General features: G+C 37.5%; 1 protein-coding gene across 1 annotated transcript in view; it reads left to right on the forward strand.

Moving 5' to 3' along the window:
- Positions 1-5,759: 5,759 nt before the first annotated feature.
- STAT1 (signal transducer and activator of transcription 1) overlaps positions 5,760-26,436 on the forward strand; it is a 58,466-nt gene continuing 37,789 nt past the window's right edge. Inside the window, exons 1-8 of the mRNA XM_020993534.1 lie at positions 5,760-5,993; positions 10,886-11,014; positions 13,772-13,916; positions 14,689-14,787; positions 17,750-17,839; positions 19,666-19,744; positions 20,849-20,940; positions 22,054-22,205. Of these exons, the coding sequence (XP_020849193.1) occupies positions 10,887-11,014; positions 13,772-13,916; positions 14,689-14,787; positions 17,750-17,839; positions 19,666-19,744; positions 20,849-20,940; positions 22,054-22,205 (785 nt within the window). The 5' untranslated portion in view covers positions 5,760-5,993; position 10,886. The remainder of the gene's footprint in view (positions 5,994-10,885; positions 11,015-13,771; positions 13,917-14,688; positions 14,788-17,749; positions 17,840-19,665; positions 19,745-20,848; positions 20,941-22,053; positions 22,206-26,436) is intronic.

Here is a 26,436-nt window from a genome sequence, read left to right on the forward strand (position 1 = left end):
ACATGACTGAAACAACTGAACAACATGTGGGTACACCCCACATTCCCACCCCACAAAAGTTTCCAGGGGAAAAAAAAATCTGGGCAAATAGAAATTCAGGTATCTAACTTCATCGGTTCTGTTCCCCTACTCTCAACCAAACACTCCATACCATTAGATTAACCATTTCTTTTAACTCTTTCTTTTCCAAAGAGGGTGCTAGTAGCCAGCTTTATGACTATCATTTAGACATATAGCTAACTATCCCCAAAGGACTTTATGAAGGTCTCATTGTTAATCCTGGAAACAAACATGAGAGTGGAAACAAACTTCCTGTGTCTATAAAACTATATGTTAAAAAACATACCAGCTTGAAAGAGTCACCTTTCTTACTTCACTTCTGTTAAGGGCATGGTATTATTTGTCTCATTCTGATTCCCTGAAGTACACCATCTTCAGTGAGGTTGCCTGTCTGGAAACTACTGCGTTATTTAAATCATGGATATAGTCAAATCTTGTTCAACATAGGGCTGCTATAAGTACATGAGTAGTATGACATGACCTGTCATGTCATACAACAACAGAAGGGAAATCCGATATTACACAGTTAGCCCATTCCCACTACAACCTTCCAGAAATTCTAGGGGTTTATAGGTCAAGGAATCCTGGTATACAAAACAAATCACAAAGTTGTATTCTCCAACTTGTAAGTCTAGAGCTTTATACTGAACAACTGATTCATCTTTACTGAATAGTGTAATTGGGAAACAGACATTTAATTCTAAAAGTTTAGGAGAAAGGACAAATGAAAATCATTCAGAAATTAAACCCTATCTTAATTGTTAATGTTATTTTAATGGTAAAATGTGATTTGATTTAGAAAGCTATTTATTTCTTCATAATTTTTCAAGTACATGCCTGTTGCATAAAACTAGACACATAAGGAGATGTATGTGCTATGAAACTTTTGAAAAAATCATTTTAAAACTTATTAGGCTCTTTATAGTAAACCTTGGTAAAAATTCACTGATTATTTTAGTCTCTCTAGCTGGTTACCACAACTCTGAGTGAATAAAGGCTAAAGCAAAGCCCAGTAACTTTACGGAAATAAAAGCAGACTTCAGTGTTTTATTTTCTTGAGTATGAATGTTATTCCTCTCAGTTATGTCCCATACCAACTGTGTGACCTTAAAAGTGACTCCACATTTCTGGGTACAGCCTCAACTTGATAGTAATACACTGTATCAGAGCTTTGAATAAGTTCAAGTTGGTCCCAATCAATTCTGACCTTCCACATGTAGCATACCCTCTGGGACTACTTCCCAACTCCTGCTTGAATTGAAGGTTTGGGTTTCCAGGCGGCAGCTGACTGCTACTTCATTCAGCGTTCTAGAGGTAACTATAAGGGGTTAGGGTGTCTAATACTATTAATCACCCTTATGCAATATATAACCCTAATGTTATTTAACATTTATAAATAAAATTATTATATATTATATTATACATACATATAATATAATCTATTATATTTATACATTTATAACTACCATTAATGTTATTTAATATTTCATCCAATATCAATTACCTTTTATAAAGGGACATTTACCCAGAACCTGTTCCAAATATTAAAATTCAGCAGACTTGGAGGCCTATTCTCCTCCTCATTATGTCCCCTCTGTCCCTAGAGAGAGCCGACTCAAACTCAAAGTGATTGTCACAAAACATTCTCCTCCTCATCTCTGCTGGCCTTCCAGGAAGTCCCTGTCTCCCTTTGTGGAGTCCTCACCAAGTTCACCGCTGGGTGTAACAGATCCAGGAGAAGAGGAACTCCCTCGCTCAACACGGCTGACTCAAGCAAATTGACCCTCATGTTGGGCTCCTCACCAGGCTTGGCTGCTGCATCTTCTGCTATGGACTCCAGTTGCTGGACCTCTGACCACTCTTTCGATCTTACAAAGATCAGGATAAATGTTCACTTAAGATGAAGAAGAATAGACACAAGAGACTAAAGAAGCAGAGGCGTCATGCATTCACAGACACATGTAGGCCAAGTAAGGAAGAAGTTCCCACTCCCAGCAGCTCACAGGAATTATTGCCTCACTTAATGCCAGGAAAGAAAATAAAATATCATGTGCTTGGACCTTTTGTATACACACACTCAGTTCTGCCTCAGTAACCAGTTAAAAGGTTGGTGGCATGCTAGAAAGAATATAGAACTTGGAGTCAGGAAGACCTGAGCTCAAATGCTGCCTTAGATAACTTGCTGTGGGACCCTGGGCAAATCACTTAACCTTTCTGTGCCTCAGTTTCCTCATCTATAAAAAGGGAATAATATTAGCGCTCTTAAGGTTGTTTGTGAGGATCAAATGAGTTAACATGTGTAAAGTGCTTTACCAACTTTAAATTGCTATGTAAATACCAGATATTCATCATCACCCAGCATGCCAACAAGAAACGATCAAAGGATCCTTGTTCTGAAGTAGAGAAGGGCCTCAGAAAAATCTTATTTAAACCAAATTTATGTAAATTGAATCATATTTTCTATTCTCTTACATTATAATTCTTAAGCCAAACAGTTCCATGAAATTGATCTGATTGTGATAGCATTCTGACACATATCACAGGAATTGGCTATTCTTCTGGAAGTTTCCGGTCCTTTTGGACATCCATGAGTTTGACTACATTAAAAAGACAACCTAAAACTTGTTATACAAATGGTCCACATCAGTCTGTTTATGAAGGAATGGTCAGAAATGAGTAGCACTTTACAAATGTCTAACAAAAACTGAAGAAATTCTGAGCCACATTTCCATGTAAGGGTGTGTGAATGATCCAAATTTCTCCAGGAACTATTTCTGTGGTTCCAGGGACCTTCCCAGTCACCAGTAAACATCTACTCTGTGTCCCTAAACAAATGATCATGGAATTGTTGTAAGATGGTAGTAAACTCAGGGTAGCTAAATTTAAGAGCTCAATTCTAATAAAAGTTTCAGATACAATGGTAAGGCCAACACCTATGACCAAAGTTTTGGGGAAAACCATCGGAATGAAAATTGCATGCAGGAGGGAGGAAAGAGAGGAAGCATGGAAGAAAAATAAGTTCTTCTTCTATAAAATGGAGGTTATAATAGCGCCTCTCTCCACAAAGTTGTTTATGAGGATCAGCTACTAAGAGAATACAAGTCAAGTGCTTTGCAAATCTTAAAGCACTATATGTTAACCATAAGAAGGCTAACATAGAGTTAGCCTAGATGGTAGGTGGTGTAGTGAATAATAATAGTAATAAGAACTAACATTTATATAGCACTTAGTATATGCCAGGTGGGCAGCTAAGTGGAGCAGTGGATAGAGTGTGGAGCCTGGAGTCAGGAAGACGAGTTTAAATCCAGTCTCAGACTAGACTAGCTGATGACCCTGGGCATGTCACCTAACCCTGTTTGCTTCAGTTTTCTCCTCCGTAAAATGAATTGCAGAAGGAAATGGCAAACCACTCCTTTTCCTTTGCCAAGAAAACCCCAAATGGAATCAGGAAGAGTTGGACAGGACCGAACAAGAACAACAACAAAAAACACGTGCCAGGAACTGTGCTAAATGCTTTTACAATTATCTCATTTGCTCCTCACAACAACCCTGGGAGGTAGGTGCTATTATTATATAGAAGGCAAAATTGAAGCAGAAGTCAAGTGACTTGCCCAGGGTCACACAACTAGGAAGTATCTACGGCAAGATTTGAACTCAGGTCTAACAGACTCCAGAAACCAGGCTCTGTCCACTGGGCCACCTAGCCGCCTAAGGCACTCAATGAGCAGACTGTTAAATCTGTTGTCTGAGGGAGTTCAAACCAAGACTTAGTTACTTAGTACCGTGTGTCTCTGGGCACCCTCCGTTTCCCCAGTTGTAAAATGGGGATAATGCTAAGCTACTTCAAAGTGCTGAGAATTGTGGGGAACAAAGGAGATAGCGTATATAAAATGCCTTGCACACATTAAAGCATGATACAAATGCTAACTATGGCTATTACTAAATAAATATAAAATGCCCAAGCGCAAGGATCCCAGAGAAAACGTTCCTGAACGTTCCTGTTCCTTTCTCTATTAGGTCCTCACTCACCATCCCCGACCTGGCTTCTGCTTTCCTCCCCGCCCCAGCCCCCCCCCCCCCGTCCTGCCCCCGGCCCTTCTCCATCCCAACTCCTGCAATCTAGCAGCCGCTGCTCTCTGCAGCGGTCAGGCTGTCAGCCCACATGCAGTGACACGCGGTACGCGCGACGGACGACCCCAGGTTACTGTGTCTGGCTGGGGCGCAGACTGGAAGTGACTGAGCCTTCGGCATGGAAAACCCCCGCCTCGAGCTGCTCATGCGCACTGATCCCAACCTAGACTATAACTTTCGCTTTCCTCTCAATCCACCGTCTTCTTGTCCTCTGGGCTTTTCTCCGAAACCACGTGGTTGTGGCTGTTCCGAACACCGCGCACCCTCCTGCCAAGGTCAGGGTCCCAGCTGCACCAAGGCGAGCCAGGAAACCGCAGCGTCTTTACTATCTAACCTTTACGCCAATTCTGCATATGATTGTTGGAGTAGAATTTGTTTTCTTCCACACAATGTAGCTGATCTTTTAAAGTGAAACACAGCAGGAGGAAGAGGAAATGTATCGCATATATCCTCAACATTTGTATCAATAGGCCCATCTGATCTGCTAAGGATGTGAGCCAAACAGGGCATTTTTGCCTAAAGGAATTGGATTCTGAGCCAGTAAATCCCTCAGTTCAAATCCTGCCGCATCAAACACCCTTAAGCTGTACCCTGGGCAAGTTATTTAACATCTGTTTGCCTCACTTTCCTCAACTGTAAAATGGGGATAACCTACCTCCCAGGGTTATTGTGAGGATCGAATTGTAAATCGCTTAAGCACAGTGCATGGCACTTTGAAAGTACCATACAAACGTTAACTATCATTTATTCCAGCTCTAACCTAAGAATCATACAGGAATCAAAATCTGATAAGATAAAAGGGATGAATTTGCAGTCAGGATATATGAATTAGAATCTCACCGCTGTGACAGTCGCTGTAAGGCAATTCACTTCACTCACTGAGAATCGATTTTCCCATTTGAAAAATGGGGATAATGCACACAGGAATTGGTTGTGAGGCAGAGATTTTGTAAACTACAGAAGCTAAGCATTGCATGGGACTTCATAGGAAACAGTGCTTTATAATGTGAGCTATTATTATTACTGAGGATTACGGTCCTTGCTCCCCTACCTTCCATACAACCCATTGGAAAGGAAAGGTGGGTGGTGTTTCTTCTGGCATGATAGTTGTGAAGGATGCTGCACTTTGGAGGCTGTCACTAGAGACAGCTGAGAATTCAACAAATATCTGTCAAGCACCCTAATACTGTGTAAAAGGTGTCACGCTATGTCCTGGGGATATATTATCTTATATATACAGATCCTGCTGGCATGGCTTAACTTACTTACTAACACAGACAATTTGGCACGTCTTTTTGCTGCCCGCCACTGAAACATAACTTTTGCAGTTTCGTTTTCAACTGCAAATGAAATTTGCAAGATATGCCCCAGATTACACCGCAGGTTTCCTTTAACATTAGCAAAAGGAGACCCGGAAGACAGATTGCACTTTGAAGACAATGCCCACATCAGAGTGAGGGACTTAACGGGAACAGGAATTAATTCAGAGAGCTAAATTACGGAGGGGAGTTGGGGCCAAGGAGGGAACAGCCTCTTTTGATTGGCCTGACGAGAACGAGCTCGCTCCGTGATTGGTCAGGGAGTGGAAAGTGAAACTCGAACGGGCTCTTCGCGCATTGCTTTTTCTCGCTCCAGTTATTTTTGCTCTGCTGCAGACGGACCCCAGAATAGAGTTGAACCTGCTAACCAGACTATCCCAGACAGCCTCCAGGAAAGGTTTCTGGCATCAGTTCTGATCAAGGGGAGTGATAGCTGACGTCCAGCCTGCTCTGTACCACCCCCGCCTCTCGGCTCTGCAGAAGGTAGGTACTGGGGAGGAGCTTGGACTAGACGGTTCTGGAGCAGGTGGGGAAGACGTGTCTTATCTTTGCTTAGGGAACCCGGGATCAACCAGTATTTGCAGGACACTCCCTAAAACAATCTGGCGGTGAGGGATGGGGAGGCAGTAGACGCTTGGGAAGGAGCGATTCTCTCAGCTCCATCCTTTAGTCAGAGAGATGGGGTATCTCTGGGGTATCCCAGGTGGATTCAAGTAACTTCCTCATCGATAAAAAGAGGATTGGACCAGATGATGTCAGAAGTCCTTTCCAGCTTTAAAGTTTTGTGATATCTAGGGTAATTAGCTACCGAGCTATCTAGGGCTAACATAACACAAAACACCTGAGGAGGGAGAAGAAAAAAAAAACCCACTAGCAAATGGGGAGAATCTCTTAGGGAAGGCAACAACTGAGTTGCCCTTAGTGGAAAATAGTGCGGTGGGAAGTTGAAGGAGCTGGATTCTAGCCCCAGTGATGTTAACTCTTGTCACCTTCGGCAAAGTGTTTGAGGCAGGGGTTCTTAATCTTTTTTTGTTTTATGGACCTCTTTTTTATGCTTATGCACTCTTCTCAGAATAATTTTTAAATGCATAAATAAAATACGTAGATGTAAATAAAAATAAATAAAATACAAATGAAATCAATTGTATTGAAAGACAGTTGTCAACATTTTTTAAAAAACACACACAAATTCATGGACTCGGGGTTAAGAACCCCTAAATTTTAAACTATCTGGGGATGCAGTATATAATGTACGACCTGGTTGTCCCACTTTAAGCAGAGTCATAGAATTTTAGAGATGGAAGGGACCTTACAGATCGTCTCATCTAAGATTTTTCTTTCATTTTGTAGTTGAAAGGAACTGAATAGACCCATTATTTCTATCAGCAATCTCCTTCAACCAGTTTCCTAAGTTTGAAACTTTAGTATTATCTTAGACTCTTCCCTTTTGGTCACTTCATATATACATTAAGTTGCTAAATCCCCTTAATTTTGTCTCTTCATCATCATTCACATTCAATCCACCCTGCTACCAGACTAATTGTCCTCTACATAGAAGGAGTCATAATTCTTCTATCCAGAAATCTTTATTTGTTCCATACTATTTAAGTCTAAAGTTCATTTTCCTTAGCCTGATATTCAAGGCCTTTCACAATTTGATGCCCTGCTATATTTCCAGTCTTTTCTCATATTATGTCCCTACATATACCTTTCCACTCACAGAATTTCCTCTGTGTACAATATCTTCCCCCATTCAATTTATTTTAATCCTCCTTTTAAAGCCTAACTCAGATGCTACCTGCTTTGGGACACTGCTTTCTGTGTCCCTAAGTCATTGAAGATCTTACTTATCATGGATTGTAAATAATACTTTATTTGTGCTTTTAAAAAAAAATCTTGGGTACCATATTTGTTTTGCAGTTGTGTTGGTATCATAAACTCCTTTGGGACTGTAAGCCCCATGAAGTCAGGAACCATTTCTTATCTAAACTTTGTATCTCCCAAGCATCTATCATAGTGGTCTACAAACAGTAAACATTTTAAAAATTCAGTTGAATGTTGGTTATCTCTCAAGATTTACCCAGATGTGTCTGGGTGGCAAATTATACTTCAGTTAATTTATAGCATTTGATATGCCACAAGTGAGCAACTGCTATTGGAACTTGCTAGAAAAATTATTTTGCCTTCAGTCATTTCTCATGTATTTGTGTGTGTGTATGTTTACAATCATAGGTTATTTGCATTGGAAAGAACCTCGAATATTTTCATATTTGAGTTAAAGAATCTAAAACCCATGGGGATGAAGTGATTTTCCTAAAATCAAACAGGGACAGAAATGGGACTAGAAACTAGGCTTACTGACTCTCATTTCAGCCCTTTTATTTCTGATTTTTACCATATCAAGTGCTACTGTGATGATGGCAGAGTAGAGGACAGAAGAGGTTAAGAATTATGCAGTTTTTAGATTGTCTATAGAAATTTACTTCATTGTAGGTGCTGTCAATATAATATCCTTTTCTAGGAACCAATAAGTGAACATGCTGCTAGAGCAACTGAATCGTAGCAATTTTGATATTCTTACTATAAATGAAGCCAGAAGATAACATTGAGTCTCAATGGAAGGTTTGTCCACAGAGTATTCTTGGAGAACAAATGATGTAGTTGATGGAGTTGGTTTTATCATGTATCTGAAGGCAACCAGAAACATCATTTCATGAGATTCTTAGCTGTTTGGTTGGGGTTTTTGTTTGTTTGTTTGTTTTGCAATGTTCATGAATAGCATGATAAGCATGAAAATAACTAAAGCTTATGATCTATCATCTGTTATAGAGGATGAGGAAATAAAGAAATTCTTTCCCTCCAAATAAATCCATATATATTTTAAAATTCAGTTACTTAAATACATATATCTAGAGTGATAGAGAAAATATGGTAGAAAACATAGTTTAGGAGTAAGAAATCAAAGAGATCAGAAGCCTGTAGACGATATTGGAACTTCTTCTTATATATAATGAATGCTATATGGGAACAGGCAAGGAACATGACAAGAATCAAATAAAATTTTTAAAAAATGAAATTAGTTATATTTTAACAGAAGATAACTGATTACTGATATGGTAATCATTTTTGAATCAGTCGTCTATATAGTCAGACTTGTTAGAACAAAGATCAAAATCAGTATCAAGCTAGAATAAAAATGAGACATGGAATTAAGGTAGTTCAAATGTGCCTTATATAAATAAGCTATTAGCATAAAAATGGGAAATGGATTTAAAAAAAGACAACATTTATATAGGCTATTATTATTTCTTTAAAAAATATAATCAGTGTAAATCCATAGCAGAAAAAGTGCCTCTGCCAGTCAACACCCGATTTTGTGAAATGAAGAGATATGGCAGAAAAGGGTACCAGTCATTTAAAGCATACATTTATTTGTAAGAGCTTACTAGAGCAAAGTATGGTGGAAGATTATGAGCAGTATCATTGCATAAAACATTGAGAAGCCCTGAAGGGAAGAACAAGTTTAAAGAAAGTTTGGTGAGAGACCCAACTAAGCAAAGTCATCCCAAAGGAATTAAAAGATTAAGCTGGAAGGTTGGAAAACATATAGCTGGAAAATGGAAAAATTCCATAAAAATTTTTATAGAAAATTCCTTCTACTGTTACGGCATGGCAAATCCCTTCTACTGTTACAGCATAGGATCCATTTGGATTGTAAAGTCATAGTTCCCAATGTGCTACCCAGGGAAGGAGAAATGGCCCTAAAAAAAATTTAGGATGGGAAGAGTAGCTCTACTTGACCTAGTAAACATAGAAAGAACATACTGGAGATAAAGGCAGTGAGGGATTGATTCTCAAGGAAACTGAAAGTAAGTAGGGAGGATAACAAAGGCTTAGGAAAAAAATCTCTGCCTTTGTTATTACACTTCCAAAAGGCAACCAAGAGAACATTAATAATTACTAATACATATTCGTACCTTCTTATGTCTAAGATAGGGTACATGTGCATTGAAATCATCCTCAAGGGCATAATAATTGAATAATCAGACTTCTAAAAATGATATTTTAGAGCAGCCACACAGTTGACTAAAAGGTATAGCCAATACAGCATTTCTACTGCGTGTATTGTTAACTATAAAAAAAATTTAATTTTGGAGAAATTGCAACTTTAAAGGCTTTCCTCCAATAAATGTCTTCCATAAGACTTCAGAATCATACAAGATTCCTTGAAAGATGTAGCAAAAGAGATAACTTTGTTCAACAGTTCTGATACACACGGGCAAAGAAGGATTCTTTATAGAGAGTGAGATTCTCCAGATGATTCTGTTTGTGGATGACAATGGACTGATTGTATCAAGCCCTGTAATGTTGTAGATCCTACTAAAAGATCCATGCTGATTTAGAAGATTTCAGCCTAACCATCCACAGGGGAAAAACCAAATGGATTAAGAACCAAATTTTAGAAGATCTAGCACTGAAAACCTAAGAGTAAGCACAAATGCAACTGCTCACTTTGTTAGGCTCTGCAGCTATAATGTGCTAAAAGCCCCCAAGGACATAAATGACAGCTAATTTAGTGGTAGATGAAAAAAAAACACCTTTACTTTCCTTTTCCTATAATTGGGAAAGGAAAATAATTTTAAAGGCAAACACTTTCTCTTGCCTTTAGCAAAATAGGTTGTATGAAGGGCAGCTAGGTGGCGAAGTGGATAGAGCACTGGCAGTGGAGTCAGGAGGACCTGAGTTCAAATCTGGCATCAGACACATGATACTCACTAACTGTGTGACCCTGGGCAAGTCACTTAACCCCAGTTACCTCACCCCCCAAAAAATAGGTTGTATGAGATCAGGCTGCAGTGTTTTGACAAATAATGATTCTATAGATGCTAAAATTTCTGCTGTTGAGCTCTTAGTTTTTGAAATGTATTGTTAATGCATTTTATTCTTATATCCTAGTCGCTTCCCGGTAATCCATCTACCATTTCACTCCCTTGAGACCCCATAACAAAACTATCTGATATAGTGACTGACAGAATGTTATATGACTATAATATTCGACACTCATAGTCTATAACTTCTACTGAGAGGAAAGTAGAGGGTTTCGGTGTTAGTCATCTGGAACCAATATTGATCACTGTATTTGATCTGATTTTTCTTGTCTTTTAAGGTTGGTTTCATTTGCAATATTGTCATTGTGTATATTGTTCTTCGGACTTTGCTTTTTTTCTAATCTGTATCAGTTCACAGCAGTCTTCCCACGTTTTCCTAAATTCTTCGTGTTTACCTTGAGCTATTTTTCTTAATACCAAGCTTTCTTTCTCAGTCTGTAGAACACTATGATCTTTAATTCATTGTACATTTCTTTTACACTATAGGATGTCTCAGTGGAGTGACCTACAAGGACTTGACTCCAAATTCCTAGAGCAAGTGCATCAACTTTATGATGATAGTTTTCCTATGGAAATTAGACAGTATCTGGCACCTTGGTTGGAAAAGCAAGACTGGTAAGGAAGCCCCTTGGACATAGAAAGAAATTTTGTCTGCAAGTTGTGGGTATGACAATGATTTATTGATTTAGTTAAAATTATGTTGACAAAGCAAATACTAACATGTTCATAAAAGTGCCTTAAGGCATACAAAACTCTTCCCTCATAACAATCCTCTGAGGAAAATAGTGTAACATTACAGATGAGGAAACCAAGGTTCGGAGGTGAAATGATTTGTTCAGGGTTAAATGGATCTGGGAAGAAAACCCTAACTTTGAATGTAGTGTTCTTTACTGTATCTCTTAAATGGATCATTCATGAGCCAATTCATTCGTTCCTTCAAGGGATATTGGTTGAGCACCTGTGATACAGTGGAAAATTGGTTCAATCCCAGGTCCTGAAGCTCTTACAAAGAGATAAGGCAGGTATACAAATAATCATCATAGAAGACAGGATATGAAAAATGTAATAGGAGAGGTACAAAGGTCATTCATAGTGGGGAAGAGATCACTTCCAGTTGAACAATCAAGGAAATGGCCCCAGATATTGTACCTTGAAGGATGGGCAGGAATTGCATAGATATGGCTAGGCATAGAAGGACACTCACACAGAGAGAAAATCAGTAACAAAGACATTGAGGTAGAAATTCAAATTCTACCACTACCAATACCTTACATTTTATAATGCTGTATACTAAGTCCAACCAACTTGGATAAAGGCATAGATGGCATATCCATCAAATTTTCAGGTGACACAAAACAGGGAGGGATAAGTAACACAATGGCTGACAGAGTTAACATCCCTAAAAGATCATGGCAGGCTTGAGAATTAGGCTAAATCTAATAAGATAAAATTCAGTAGGAATAAATATGAAGTCATGTACTTGGGTTTGAGAAATCAGCTTCACAAATACAAGATGGTGGAGACATGGCAAGATAGCAGTTTATCTGAAAAAAGGATTTGAGGGCTTTATTGGACTATGAACTCTACATTGGTCAACAGTGTGACATGGCAGCCAAGAAGCTACTTTTGGGCTTAGTGATCTTAGGCTTCATCAAGAAAAGCACAAATAGATAAGAATCTCCCTGTACTTTTCCATAGTCAGACCACATCTGGAGTAGTGTGTTCACTTATAGGTACTAGGAATAATAATGATTAATTGGAGAGCATCCAGAGGAAGGCAATAAGAATGGTGAAGGGCCTTGAGTCTATGTCATATGATGATTACTTGAAGGAACTTAAGATGTTTAGCCTAGAGAAGAGCCTTAGGGAGACATTCTAGCTATGTTGAAGGATTGGCACATGGAAGAGGCACTGTACTATTTGGTTCCAGTAGCAGAACCAAGATCAACTGGTGAAAGCTTCAAGAAGCAAATTTTGGCTTGATGTGAGGGAAAACTTCCTAACATTTATAGCTATTCAGAAGTAAGGGGTTGCCTTAAGAGAGGGTGGCTCCTCCTCATTGGAGTCTTTAGGAAAAGGCTGAATGACTACTTGCCAAGTAGTTTATAATAGGGATACCTGTTGGATATGGGGTGAATGAAATGACTATCCCATTTAATTCTAAATTGTATAATTCTGTGATCTGTGAAGGAAGAATATTTGTCATCATAGCAAGTGGCACCTGGGTACAAAAAAGGCTTAAATGTTTTAGATATTAAACTCTTTTTTACAACTTCCCAAATTTTGTTATTTTTCTGTGTTCCCTCAAATCCATTAAATTAATACTGAAAACAATGAAGGAATATATCTTCAAGTCAAAATGCAAGTTAAAGAATTGGACAATTAAAAGAAAATCAAAGCTATATTGGAATAAAAAGGTGTTTACAATTAGCTTTCTTTTGTTTAAGAAAGTAGTGGGTTGCCGTTTTTTTTTTTTTAAATTGCTGTCATTTCCTAATTGCCCACCTCCAGAACTCTCCATTTTAATAAAGTACAGTTAAGCAAAACAGACACATCAATCATTTCTGATAATATATGCCTCACTGTGCTGTTTTCTGTATGTGTAGTCTGCCTCCTTTATATTGAAAGGGAGGAATTATATTCCATCATCATTCTTATTGGGTCAGGCTTCATTATTGCATTGATATGAATTCTCTTGTCTTTTTAGAGTTGTTTTCCTTTGCATTATTGTGGTTACTGGATATATCATTCTCTTGGTTCTGCTCACTTGGTTCTATATCAGTTTAAACAAATCTTCTGAAGTATCTCTGGTTGAATTAGCTTTTAGAGTGTCTTGATACAAACTTTTCTTCTATCTTGTGAAATATGGAAAAGGTGGTGAAATCAAAAGTTATATTCCATTTAGAAAAATAATCATGACAGCTGGCCTCCAATACAGGAAGACCTGAGTTTAAGTCCTCTCTGACATATTCTGACTGTGTAACCTTGGGCAAATCAGTTAATTTCTCATTGCTCTGAGCAACTTTCTCTGACTATAAGTTGCAGAGAAAGTGCCAACCTGAATTATTGGCAGGAATCCTCTCATTCAGGAGTTCCCGTATCAGTGAAATCACAGATTTAGTCCCTCAACCTTTTCCATGTGGGATCATAAATTTAGATTAAGTCCAACCCTCTCATTTTACAGATGAAGAAACTGAGTTTAAAAGAGGTTAAGTGACTGGATCAAGACCTAGGGAATAAGTGGCAGAGTTGGAATTTGAGTCCAGGTCCTCTGACTCTGAATATTTTCCAATGTATCATGCAAGCAGACTTTCATACATGCCATTTTTCATATTATCTGGAATGAATAATTGTCTGTTTTGAATCTCCAAGGGAACATGCTGCCATGGATGTCTCCTTTTCCACAGTGTGTTTTCATGAACTTCTCTCTCAGTTGGATGAACATTATAGCCGCTTTTCTCTGCAGAACAATTTTTTGCTACAACACAATATAAGGAAAAGCAAGCGTAATCTTCAGGTATGTTTTAGTCTTTGGTGGAAATGTTGCCATGTTGTCACCTGGAAATTCATGAAGATTAGGTAATACTAACTTACCTACAGCTCCCATTTAAAATAAACTAATTGTACAGAATTTTTAAATTTACAACATAAGTAAAGTGAAACAATTCATTTCATAAAAACTTTAGCTTCACACATAATATAAAACATGTCTTTTATATCAATACTTCTTAGAGAACACAGTATAGAGCAATGAAAATCATGCTGAATTTGGAGTCAAGGGACTTTTGGGTTCAAATCATAGATCAAACCCATGTGCCTTTAAGCTAGTCACTTCATCTATTATGGCCTTAGTTTTCTTATTTAGAAAACTTAGAGGTTGGATTAGGTGATCTCTAAGACCTCTTTAAGTTCTAAGCCAATGATAATCTTATGAAATACTGTACACATTTACACAAATGGATTAGGAAAACTGGGTGTCAGAAACATAGACTTTTTAGGTATGTGAGGTATAGACATCATTTTGTCCTGTCCCCAAATGGTAAATGATGTATGAAAATATTTTAAGTATTTTTAGTCAAGTGAAATATAAGTTATTTGTTCTAATAAGGAAAGATAAAGAAATGTTCTGATATAATAAATGAAAGAGAACTAATAGAAATTACTAAATTCTAGGTAATATAAATGATGATAAATGAGTACAGGTGCACTTCAGGAATAGGAAATGTTTTTCCAATTTCAGTAACAATTGATTTGAATTTTCAATTTTGCTTTTCATACCATGAATCTAGGATAATTTTCAGGAAGATCCAATACAGATGTCTATGATCATCTCTAATTGTCTGAAGGAAGAAAGGAAAATCCTGGAAGCTGCCCAGCTATTTGAACAGGTACTTTTTGTCCTACTAGAACATGTGTGAAGAACTGCCTTAAAAAAATTTGTAGTGAATGAATTTGTAGTGTAAAAATTGTAGGTATACTACATCTACAACATTTCTTTGGTCCAAGTGCCTAATAACTTGTCTAATGAGTAAATACACTTATTCTGGAATTAATTGTTCTTGATGAAGCCATGCTGGTTCCTGGGACGCTCCTTTTTTTTTCCATTGATGTTCATTTCTAGAATTTAGCCAAAAATTGGAGTTGAGCTGTTTGGCCTGTAATATGAAGACTCCATTCTATTTCTTCGAAGATCAGGAACGATGCTTATCCTTCTCTAATCTTGCAATGCCTTTCCCTTTCTCCACGGTCTTTCAGAGATAATTGACAGTGGCTAAGCAGTCACATCTATTAGGTCTTTCAGTGCCCTAAGATGGAGTTCATTTAGGCCCTTGGGACTTGAATTCACCAACTACACTGAGTTGGGTTCTTATTTTCTCCTTACTTGTCTTGGATTTCTGTTCCTAATTAGCCAATTTTGTTCGATCCTTTCCTTTTCAAAAATCATTTTCCTGTCATGGAAGTCAGATGCAAAATAAAAACTGAGCACCTCTACTTTCTCTGCATCATTAATTATTATTGCCTTAGCCTTTCTTTGCACCTCCTCTTTCTCAATATAGCTTTCTCAATATAACTTTTTGTCATTCTTAGCTTTCTTCACTAGCCTCAACTTATTCGGTGTCTTTGTGTCCCTCACAATGTTCCTACAGGGCTTTGCCACACTTTGGTATTTATTCTCTCTCACCTGCCCTTGCTACATCTTCTGTACATGCCCTTTTAAAATTCCAATTGACTGGTGAGTTCCCTGTGCAGCCACCTAAGTCTCTTTAGCTCATTCTCTTTTTTTCTCCTCATTTGAATTATTCATATTCATACTTTAAGAATATTGTTTTTAAGGGGCAGCTAGATGGCACAGTGGATAGAGCACCAGCCCTGAAGTCAGGAGGACCCAAGTTCAAATCCAGCCTCAGACCAAACACAACACTAGCTGTGTGACCCTGGGCAAGTCACTTAACCCCAATTGCCTAAAAAAACATTAAAGAATATTGTTATTAAGAGTTATTCATCCCTCCTAGGCCAACCTTCTTTGTAAAATTTTAGACCATTGAATGCTTCCTATGCTTTCTTTGAACCCATTGAATTCCACACGCCAAATATCAAAAGTGCATGTCAGACTCTTCCAGTCTTTCTTCTTCTATTCAACATTTCCACCTCAGCAGCTACTTCCTCTTTATTGGTAAGAATTAAAACCAGAATAGGAGGTTCCCATGGTATTTTTTCCTCTTTTTGCAGGATAAAATTAGACTGGCCTAAGAAATGAATAGCTGCTATGCTGCTTCTAGAGAGAGCTCCAACAAATGTTCTGTTAATTGAACCTCCATCACTATGTAATTCCTTCATGCCATACTTATAAAACATTTCTCAAATTTCTCATTTATTACCTCTTTCCTGTTTCTTTCTGTATGCTCTGATGACAAAGTTGCTTCTACTGCCTTCACTGATCTTTACCCAAATGTTCTCTACTGTGTTCTGTTCCTTTAGTTCTCATATTTTCCCATGTTTTTGTCCACTACTAGGTCTATACTCCAAAGAGATTAAAGAATGAGGAAAAGGATCCATATGTACAAAATTATTTGTAGCAGCTCTTTTTTCTTGTAGCAATAACTATAAACTGAGGAGACATGCTCACCAAATAGGGTACAGCTAAACAAGTTATGGTATATGGATGGAATTGAATATTATTGACCTATAAGAAATGATGAAAGGGGTGATTTAAGAGAAACATGGGAAGACTATATGAATTGATATAGAGTGGAGTGAGCAGAAACAGGAGAACAATTTATGTGATATCAACAGCATTTTAAAGAAAAAACTTTGATAGACTTTTGATAAAACTCTGATCAGTGAAATGAAAAATAATTATCAAAAGCATTTGGTGAATTCTACTTGTACAGTTTAGTGCACTATACCAAATAGGTAATTGGGCATGAACCTATGGAATCTCGGAGTTGGGAAGGACCTCCAAGGACATCAGAATTTGAACAATAATCTGTTCTACAACATGCTTGCCAAGTAGTCATCCAATATCAGCTTAGAGACTTCTAGTAAGGGTGATCCCACTTTCTTCCCTAAGCAGCACATTCTGCTTTTAGACAGCTCTAACTTAGTAAGATTTTTCTTATATCAAGTCAGAGTCTGCCTTTGTCACTCATAGATATGCTTTCTGGAATCAAGTAGAATACATCTAATTTATCTTCCATGAGACATTCCTTCAAATAATTGAAGATGGCTATTGTATTCCCACTTAAGTTTTTTTTTCTTCTCCAAGCTAAATAACTTCAGTCTCTTCAATCTACACTCAGATGGCATAAGCTTGTGGAAAGCATCCTTGCTATCTAGGTGCTCACAGGCTGAAAAAAAAAAGGCAACATCAATGCATATGGCATAATATGTACAAAAGGATACTATCATTACTAGGTCTCATACTCTCAGAAGTCAGCAGGATAGTCTCAGCTATCTCTGAATTTGTTTTTATTAATGAATGTAATTTATTAATGAATGTATTTATTAATGAATTTGTGATGAAATCAGTCAATGAAAGCCCTATGTATACATGAATACATTCCAGTATGCAGAGCTTAATAAAGTAAAAATTCATGGTTGTATTTGCACATGTTTTGCTTTTTCTCTGGTTTAGGATGAAGCTCAGTCTAGAGTCACAATTTGCCTTTCATCCTGATTCCTATAAAAGATATGCTAAAGGCTCTTTCTTGTTGACATCATACTTATGGGAAGGTTTGCATATGTTTAGAGTGTATATGTGATTTGTAACATGTCTCTGACCTAATTGTGGGATGTAAATAGCAGCAACCATCCAGAAAAATTCTGTTGACTGTGCCTTTTTTGTGACAGGCTCATACAGGAAATATTCAGAATGCTGTGGTTCCAGGCAAACATAAGGAGATTGATCTGAAAGTGAAAAATGTGAAGGAGAGAGTTATGGTGAGTATAGAGTGAATATGTATCTACTCTCTATTGACAATTGTCTTACTTTTTTTAAAATTCTTATTCTTATTGTTATTTTATGAGAGAGAAGAGGATGGGTTCAAAGCTATGACTTCATTGATTGATGGAACACCCTCTACAAAAGCATTTTGGCAACCACTCTGAAATTTACAGTCTCATAGAGTTACCTAAATGACCTGCCTGGAATTGGGCAGAGTAGAACAGGTCCAATATGTTCCAGAGGTACAATTAGAACCTGGGTCTCCCTTATGCAGAAGATAGTTCTCTTTTCACCATGCCATTTACTACATAGGAGGAAGAAAGGCTTTAATTGTTTTTAATTCAAACTCAGGAGCTTTGGATTGAGACTTTGGATAGTGGTTTTGGTTTAGATGAACAAAGAACCCTTAATAAATCTGTGATCTCTTTAACTCTTTGAACCAGATGGAATAAGAGTATTTGCCCTACTCAGCTCATAGGGCACTTTATAAACCTTTTTGTTGTTGCTAAGTCTTGTCCAACTCTTCATGACCCCATTTGGGGTTCTCTTGGCAAAGATACTGGAGTGGTTTGCCACTTTCTTCTCCAGTAGATTAAGGCAAACAGAGGTTAAGTGACTTTGCCCAATATCACACAGCTAGTAAGCGTCTGAGGTTGGATTTCAACTCAGGTCTTCCTGACTTCAGGCCTAGCCCTCTCTTTATAAACCTTATTGCACTAGATAAAGGTGAATTCTCATTGGAGGTAAAATAGATTTTCCTGTTATCTCCTCACCCTCGGTAAATGTGCTTAAAGCCACCGCCAAAATCACTTATTTGCCTTTATAAGTAATTTATTTATGATTGCCCAATAAAAAGTCAAAATTTTCCCCCTTTTTTCAGACTTTTTGAAGTAAAAATTTACCACATAGATCCTTGAATGACCCAAGTGATTTAGCTGTCAGTTATCCATTACCTGTAGCTACATGGACAAGATGAGAGTAAGGAAATCTGGCAGAGATCAGGATCACACTCTCTTCATAGGCTCAGGCACACATAGTAAAAACTTTTCTTTCTTGTTTTAGAGTATCACTCATATCATCTTCCAGATTTTGGTGGGTGACTTTAGTCCCTAGACATCCAAGGAATAATATGTCAGCTGAGGAAGCATGGCCCGTCTGCCCTTGAAGCAACGATATCCATTTGTGCAGTGTAGTGTTGTAGAAAGAGCCCCAGATTTGGAGTAAGGGACATGGAGTCAAATATGACTCACTTACTGTGTGGCACTGGGCAAATCACTTAACCTCTCTTGGGAACTCTAAGGTTCTTTCTAGCTCTAAATCTGTAATACCAGGATCCTCTAAAATATAACTAGAAGTGAGATGCATAGGTTATATCTTGCAAGCTATGAAAAAATTATTTGTATGTTTGGCTTTCCTGCTTATCCCATGGAATCAAACCTCATTACACGAGCAATTTCTAACCAGTTTCTGGAAATAGATTGAGAAGAATTGAAGTCCATGGAACCAAAGAATAATGCTAGAGGCCCAATCTGCTGTCTTTATTTGTGGAATGAAATTATTTTCTTGGCTTTTTTTCCTTAAAAATAATATTAATATAAGTATATTAATATAAGTATATTAATAGGTTAAGAGGTATTTACTATCTTTTCATATTATTTTGTGTGTTCAATGCATGTAAAATTTTTCATTAGAAAAGCATATTACCGTAGCAAGAGCAATTGGGTGACATGTTTTCTGACTGCCTCATTGGATACCAGAGGAATGATACTGTTAACTGTGTTTCCAGTACCAGATTAAATAAATACTATATCCTAATTTGTAGGACATAGAACAAGAGATAAAGGTGCTAGAAGATTTACAAGATGAACATGACTTTAAATGCAAAACCCTTAGTAACAGAGGTAAGAGTTATTAATTCATAGTGATTTGCTCATTTGTTCAGTTAGAAGTTGTTCTAGTCACACACAATCAAGCTTAGAGATGAGTGCTTTTTTCAATGTATTCATAATTTTATTATTTAGAATTCATATTTCCACTGTATTCATTCTTCCTGGATACTAAAGCACTTTACAAATATAATTCTACTCCCTGTGCAGAATTTAATAAACATTTTTCATTGTGTTTTTGGTCCTTCCCTCTGTTGCTTTAAAAAAAAAATGATAGCAAATGACAACAACTCAAATGTGTGGATTTTGTGGAATGACATGTCAGATATTTCTTCACCCCTGTAAACTAATTATGCGTGGGAAGATAAAGTCAGCATGCTTGATTTGGGGTAAAACAATAGTCTACAAACAGTAATTGGTTAGATTCACTAAATCATAGAATCTCAGAATTTCAGAGTTTGGAGAAACCTCAGTCCCATGAACAAGAATCTTTGCTGCTGCATCTCTGACAAGTGGTCATGCAAGAATTTGTGTAAAAACCTTTAATGAGAGGTGACTCATTTCCTCCCAAGGCAATCCATTGCATTCTTGGATAGCCCTAATTTTGAGGGCATTTTACTCTCTTTCAAGCTTCTATGTGCAGCTTTCCCATTTTCACCCACTGTTTCTGGTCCTGCCTTCTTGAGTCAGCCAGAATAATTCTTATCCCCCTTCCTTATCCCAGACCTTCAATGTTGACACACCATTAGACTTGATCTTGACAATTGTTCTCTTTGAATTTAGTAATTGTTCTGTTTGTTGTTTGTCAGAGTGATACCCAACGTATCACCTAAAATGTTAACTTACTCCTGATTTATGTAGTCTGTCAGAAAGGAACACTTTCATTACAGGGTATCATAGGAATTACTCTGAAAATAAGTATATTTGGCCATGGAAGTAAAAGTCTCATTTTTATACTTTGAAGATTTTCCTGCTCAACTTTTAAAAGGAAGACTAATTTTTGGAAGCCATGGATTAGAGAGCAATTTAGATTTCTTACTTACTTTTATCATACTCTTACTAATTCAATGAAAAATTTTGTCACATGCTTATAATTATCTGTGTGATTTTAATCTGTAGAGCATGAATATGCTGGTGTAGCACTAAATGAAAATAAGCAGGAAAAGATGTTAATCCAAAAGATGTACTTAATGCTGGATCAGAAGAGAAAGGTAATTTTTCCTGTCTTTAACCTTTTGTTTTAAAATCACTGAATGTGAATAATAGATGTTTTGAGTTTAAATTAAGGAAAAATTATTTTTGTAGTCAGCTAGTGTAGATATCTTTTTGAGGCTAGAGGAATGACTCACTAGCTTAGAAAATTAGAATGTATAAATAGCACTTAAAATTTTTTTTATTATTTTGGTTTTTTTAATTATTAAGAATTTTTTTCTCCCTCTCACCTCTCCCATGAACTGAAAAGGAAAGAAGAAAGGCAGGAAGAAGAGTTGGAGGGAGGGAGGAAGAAAGGAAAAGAGGGAGTCAGGGAAAGAGTTTATGAGGGAAGGAAGAAGAAAGAGTGGGAGACAGAGACAGACAAAGTAGAGAAAGAAGGAAGGAAGAGAGAAGGAGGGAAAGAAAGAAAAAGAAGAAGGAAGGAAGGAAGGGAAGGAAGGAAGGAAGGAGGAAGGAAGGAAGAAGGAAGGAAGGAAGGAAGGAAGGAAGGAAGGAAGGAAGGAAGGAAGGAAGGAAGAAGGAAGGAAGGAAGGAGAAGAAGGAAGGAAGGAAGGAAGGAGGAAGGAGGGGAAGGAAGGAAGGAAAGGAAGGAAGGAAGGAAGGAAGGAAGGAAGGAAGGAAGAAGGAAGGAAGGAAGGAAGGAAGAGGAGGAAGGAAGGAGGAAGGAAGGAAGGAGGAAGGAAGGAAGGAAGGAAGGAAGGAAGGAAGGAAGGAAGGAAGGAAGGAAGGAAGGAAGAAGGAAGGAGGAAGAAATTTCCACACTAGTCACGTACAAAAATGTATTATTCTGCATATATCTCTGTCATGAGTTGGACAGTGTTCTCTTTTATCAATTCTCTTAGATGATCACTTAGATGATCAGAGCTCTTAAGTCTCTCGAAATTGTTGATGTTATAGCATGGATCATCCTTCTAGTTCTGCTCACTTCACTCTGCATCAATTCACACGAACCTTCTCATGTCTCTTTGAAATCATCTTTTTTGTTGCTCATTTCTTACAACCAGATAGGATTACATCACATTCCCATAAGTATAGGTTATTAATAAAAGCCACTATGACAAATGAAAATTAACTGATTCTACTTTCTTTCTATGTCTCTTGCTCATTAGGAAGTTGTGCAGAAAATAATAGATCTCTTGAATGTGACAGAACTTACCCAGAATGTTTTGCTTAATGAAGAATTGGTGGAATGGAAGCAAAGACAGCAGTGTGCATGTATTGGAGGGCCTCCCAATGCTTGCTTGGATCAGTTACAGAACTGGTAAGATCTAGAACTAACTTCTCTTGGAAAAGTGGACCACTTATGCAACAAGTATAATAAGCATGCAGAGTTCTCATTCAACATTTGAATTATCTTGATGGACTTTGTTGAACTTTCAATTTAGGGCATTTCCTCCATATGATTCTTCATGTCCTGAAAACTTTCACATTTAAAATCATTGTATAATGATTTAATAATAAAAGCATTGTCAACTCTTAGTGAATTTTCATTGGAAGTTTCCATATTTATCACCCTTGCATTTTTCTCGCATTATAAGTCTAGGGGCTGCTGCATTTGCCAGGACACACTAAGAAATTGTGTCAAAACAGCAATGAGAGGACACACTAGGAAAATATATTTTCCTTTGTTCTGGCCTCTGAAAGTCAATCACTCACATTTCTGTATTAAAACAAACACATTGTTCTAAAACTTTGAGATCTTATCTTTTCCTTAAGGTTTAGCGTCAAAATGTTATCCTGATTTTCAAAAAAAGGGAAGAGAATGGAATCTGTAAGCAATAGGCCAGTGAATTTAACGTCTAATCCTGGCAAAATTCTAGAAGTAAAAGTAGTATAAGGACATGAAGCCCTTGGATAAAAGTGGTGAAATCTATTTCAAGTTTTGTTTTGTTTTGTTCTTGTTTTTAATGAAATAGTAATAGCTCCCAATGAAACAATCATGTTTTCTGGACAAGCTGGGCTCTGCCTGCTTTAGTGCTCAATGTCATGTGTACTGAAGCATTTCCAGCAGGTAGGGTATTGGTATTTCTAATTTGTTCCTGTTTATTTTGCAATCTTGTGATACAGAACACAAAGGAGTCCTGCCCACTAGGCTGTCTTTTCTGTCAGCCTAATCATCATGACAGTTTTGAGTAGGATCATCTTGTATGCCACCCCCTCTATTTCTTGTACTCATAGGAACAGTTTCATCATCACACTGCCCTTGTGGCATTGCCAAAGCCCAATTAGTCAGCATTTCAGGGTTCCTGCCACACAGTCACAGCTACTATTGTGGCGTTGGGACACAATGTTACCGCTATACATCACTCAGACCAGCATATTCTTAAATTTTTTAAAACAATGTTTTTTTGTTTCTCAATTACATGTAAAGATAATTTTAACATTCATTTTTTAAAAATAATTTTTAAGACTTGGATTCTTATAATCTAGCCCCTGCTTAGATTTTTACAATCTAGCCAATAGCTCACAGGTGCTTAGATTCCTTAAGAGTCTGGCCAATATGGAGGATCTTTAATAAACCTTGTCTTTGGCTGAAAAAAATTTTTTTTTTGCATTCCACATTCCCTTTCTTCCCCTCTTCTTGAGAAGGCAAACACTTGGATGCAGATTATACAAATTCAGTCATGTAAAACATATTTCCATATTAGCCATGTTACAAAAGAAAACAGACCAAAAAAACTCCAAGAAAAATAAAATTTTTTTAAAAGTATGCTTCAATCTGCATTCAGACTCCATCAGTCCATTCTCTGGAGGTGGATAGAATTTTTTATCATGACTCCTTTGGAATTGTCTCAGATCATTGTATTGCTGAGAAGAACTAAGTCATTCCCAGTTTTGAGCATCGTATAACATTGTTGTTACTGTGTACAATGATCTCCTTGCTCTGTTCAGTTCAGTTTTCATCAGTTCACATAATGCTTCCCAGGTTTTTCCGTGTTTTTCCTTACAACATAGATGATAGGCTGGACTTTAGGAAGCATTATTATTCTTATTATCATTATTATTATTGAAAATATCCTTTTTGGGAGTGCTCTATATCACTGAGATTACAGATCCAGTTCCATGCCATTATCGTTATATCTACTCAAAAACCTGCAATCACTCCCTATTTTCTACTGTGTCAATGCTAAATTCTTCTGCTTAGCTTTCAAGATCTTTTGCAAGTATGCACCGTTATCTCTACCTCTTCTATTATTTTCCCATTGCTTCCTAGAATATATTCCAGTCAGGCTGCTATCCGCACTATCTTCGTTTTTTCTTTCTTTCTTTCCTTTTTTTCTGGCTTCTTGGTTAGGCAATTGGAGTCAGGTGACCTGCCCACAGTCACACGGCTAGTAAGTACCAAATGTCTGAGGTCAGATTTGACCTCAGGTCCTCCTGACTCTAGGAGTCCCAAAGAGTCAGACATAAATGACCAAACAATGATAAATATTTTCCTTCCTCCTTTTCATCTCTCCTAATTTTAACCTTCCTTCCAAGGTTTCCAAGAAGTACAGTGGATAGAATCTTTCCTTGGACCTAGAAAAATCTCAGTTCAAATTCTGCCTCAGATTCTTATTAGTTGTGATCTTAGGCAAATCATTTAACCTCCATCAGCCTCAGTTTCGTCATCATAAAATGGGGATAATAATAGCATCTACCTCACAATGGTGTTATGAGGATCAAATGACTTATACAAAGCACTTTGCAAACCTTAAAATGTTGTATACATGCTAACTGTTGTCACGTCCTTTATGCCTACCTTCCCCAGCAATTCCAGCCTGCAGTGGGCTCTTTCTGCACTCAAGTTCTTTGTGAAAAAAATTAGCAATTGTTAGCTACTGCTTTAGAGAATATTGCTACTAATCACTTGGCATTTGTTATTCTCAGTGTCCAGGCTCATAGCCATGCATACTCAGCAAAGTGGGGAGAAGATTGGGTCATTGTGCCACTGTCAAAAGAAAACTTTCATAGATGGTGGCATTGTGGGAAGCTAGCTGCCATTTTGTCTCTGTATGCCGTTGCTACCTTCTTAGAATTGTACCTGATCTACTCCATGCTGACCCTAACTTTATCTATTGGACCATAATTATATCAACTCTTTCTTAATGCCCACTTCTCAGGAACTATTAATTGCCCTTAATCACCAAGTGTTAGTATCCAACACTCATCTTTCCAACTGGATTTTAAGTTTGGGATAATTTCAAAGAATCTAGAGGAAAATGATATCATCCCTGACACTACGGATCTTGGAGCCAGAAGGGACCTCCGAGAATTTTCTCATCTAGTCCCTGTTCTCATTCTTATTGTCATTTTCATTTTCACAGTGCCTGGCATATAATAAACGCTTAATAAATGCTCTATCTTTCTATCATTTAATCAGTAAGGCATCTAAGTAGTAAAATGGCAAGAAGATAAGACTTAGAGCCATGAAGATCTGAGTTTGAATTCTGCCTCAGACACTTACTAACTCTGCAGCCCTGGGTAATTTGCTTAACATCTATCTGCCTCAGTTTCCTCATCTATAAAAAAGGATAATTGTAGCACCTACCTCACTGCATTATTGTGAGGAACAAATGAGCTAACATTTGTAAAGTACTTTGTAAACCTTCAAGCATTCTGTGAATGCTTGCTGTTAATAAGGCAACTGATGCTCAGAAAAGTTAAGTGATTTACCCAAGGTCATTCAAGGGTTGTAATATTTGGAACTGGAAGGGATCTTTGAGTCATTTAGAGTATATCCCTCTCGATTTATGGATGAGGAAACTGAGGCCCAGAGAATTGAAGTGACTTAGGATCATAGAGTCATAGAGTTAGATATAGAAGGGACTTCAGAAGCCATCTAGTTCCAACCTTGAGGAAACTGAAGCAGATAAAGTGACTGGCTGTAAATAAAAGAGCTGGGTTTTAATTCAGATTCCTTGACTCCAAACCAAGCACTCTCCATTGCTTCTTACAGCTGGTAAGTGCTGGAGGGGCTGAGAGGAGCTAGACCCAAGATCTCCTGTATCATGGTTCAGTGCTGAGGGAAGGGATCATGTTGTACAATTTTCTTAATTCCCTATAATGCCTAGAATAGTGGATATGCTCAATATTACATTGTTGGTGTCATTGATTTATAGACATTTATATTTGGTGGGAAAAGGACCCACATATACAAAAATATTTATAGTAGTTCTTTTTGTGGTAGCAAAGAACTGGAAATTGGGGGGATGCCCATCAACCAAGGAATGGTTAAACAAGTTATGGTACATGAATGTAATGGAATACTATTGTGTTGTAAGAAATGATGAGCAAGCAGACTTCAGAAAAACCTGGAAAGACTTTTATGGTCCAATGCTGAGTGAAGTGAGCAGAACCAGGAGAACATTGTACACAGTAACAGCCACATTGTGCGATGACTAACGTTGACAGACTTAGCTCTTCTCAGCAACGCAAGGATCTAAGACATCTCCAAAGGTCTTATGATGCAAAATGCTATCCACATCCAAAGAAAGAACTATGGAGTTTGA

This window comes from Phascolarctos cinereus, unplaced genomic scaffold (genome assembly GCF_003287225.1).
Source record: "Phascolarctos cinereus isolate Bilbo 61053 unplaced genomic scaffold, phaCin_HiC Scaffold_726;HRSCAF=1367, whole genome shotgun sequence".
Taxonomy (NCBI): Eukaryota; Metazoa; Chordata; class Mammalia; order Diprotodontia; family Phascolarctidae; genus Phascolarctos; species Phascolarctos cinereus.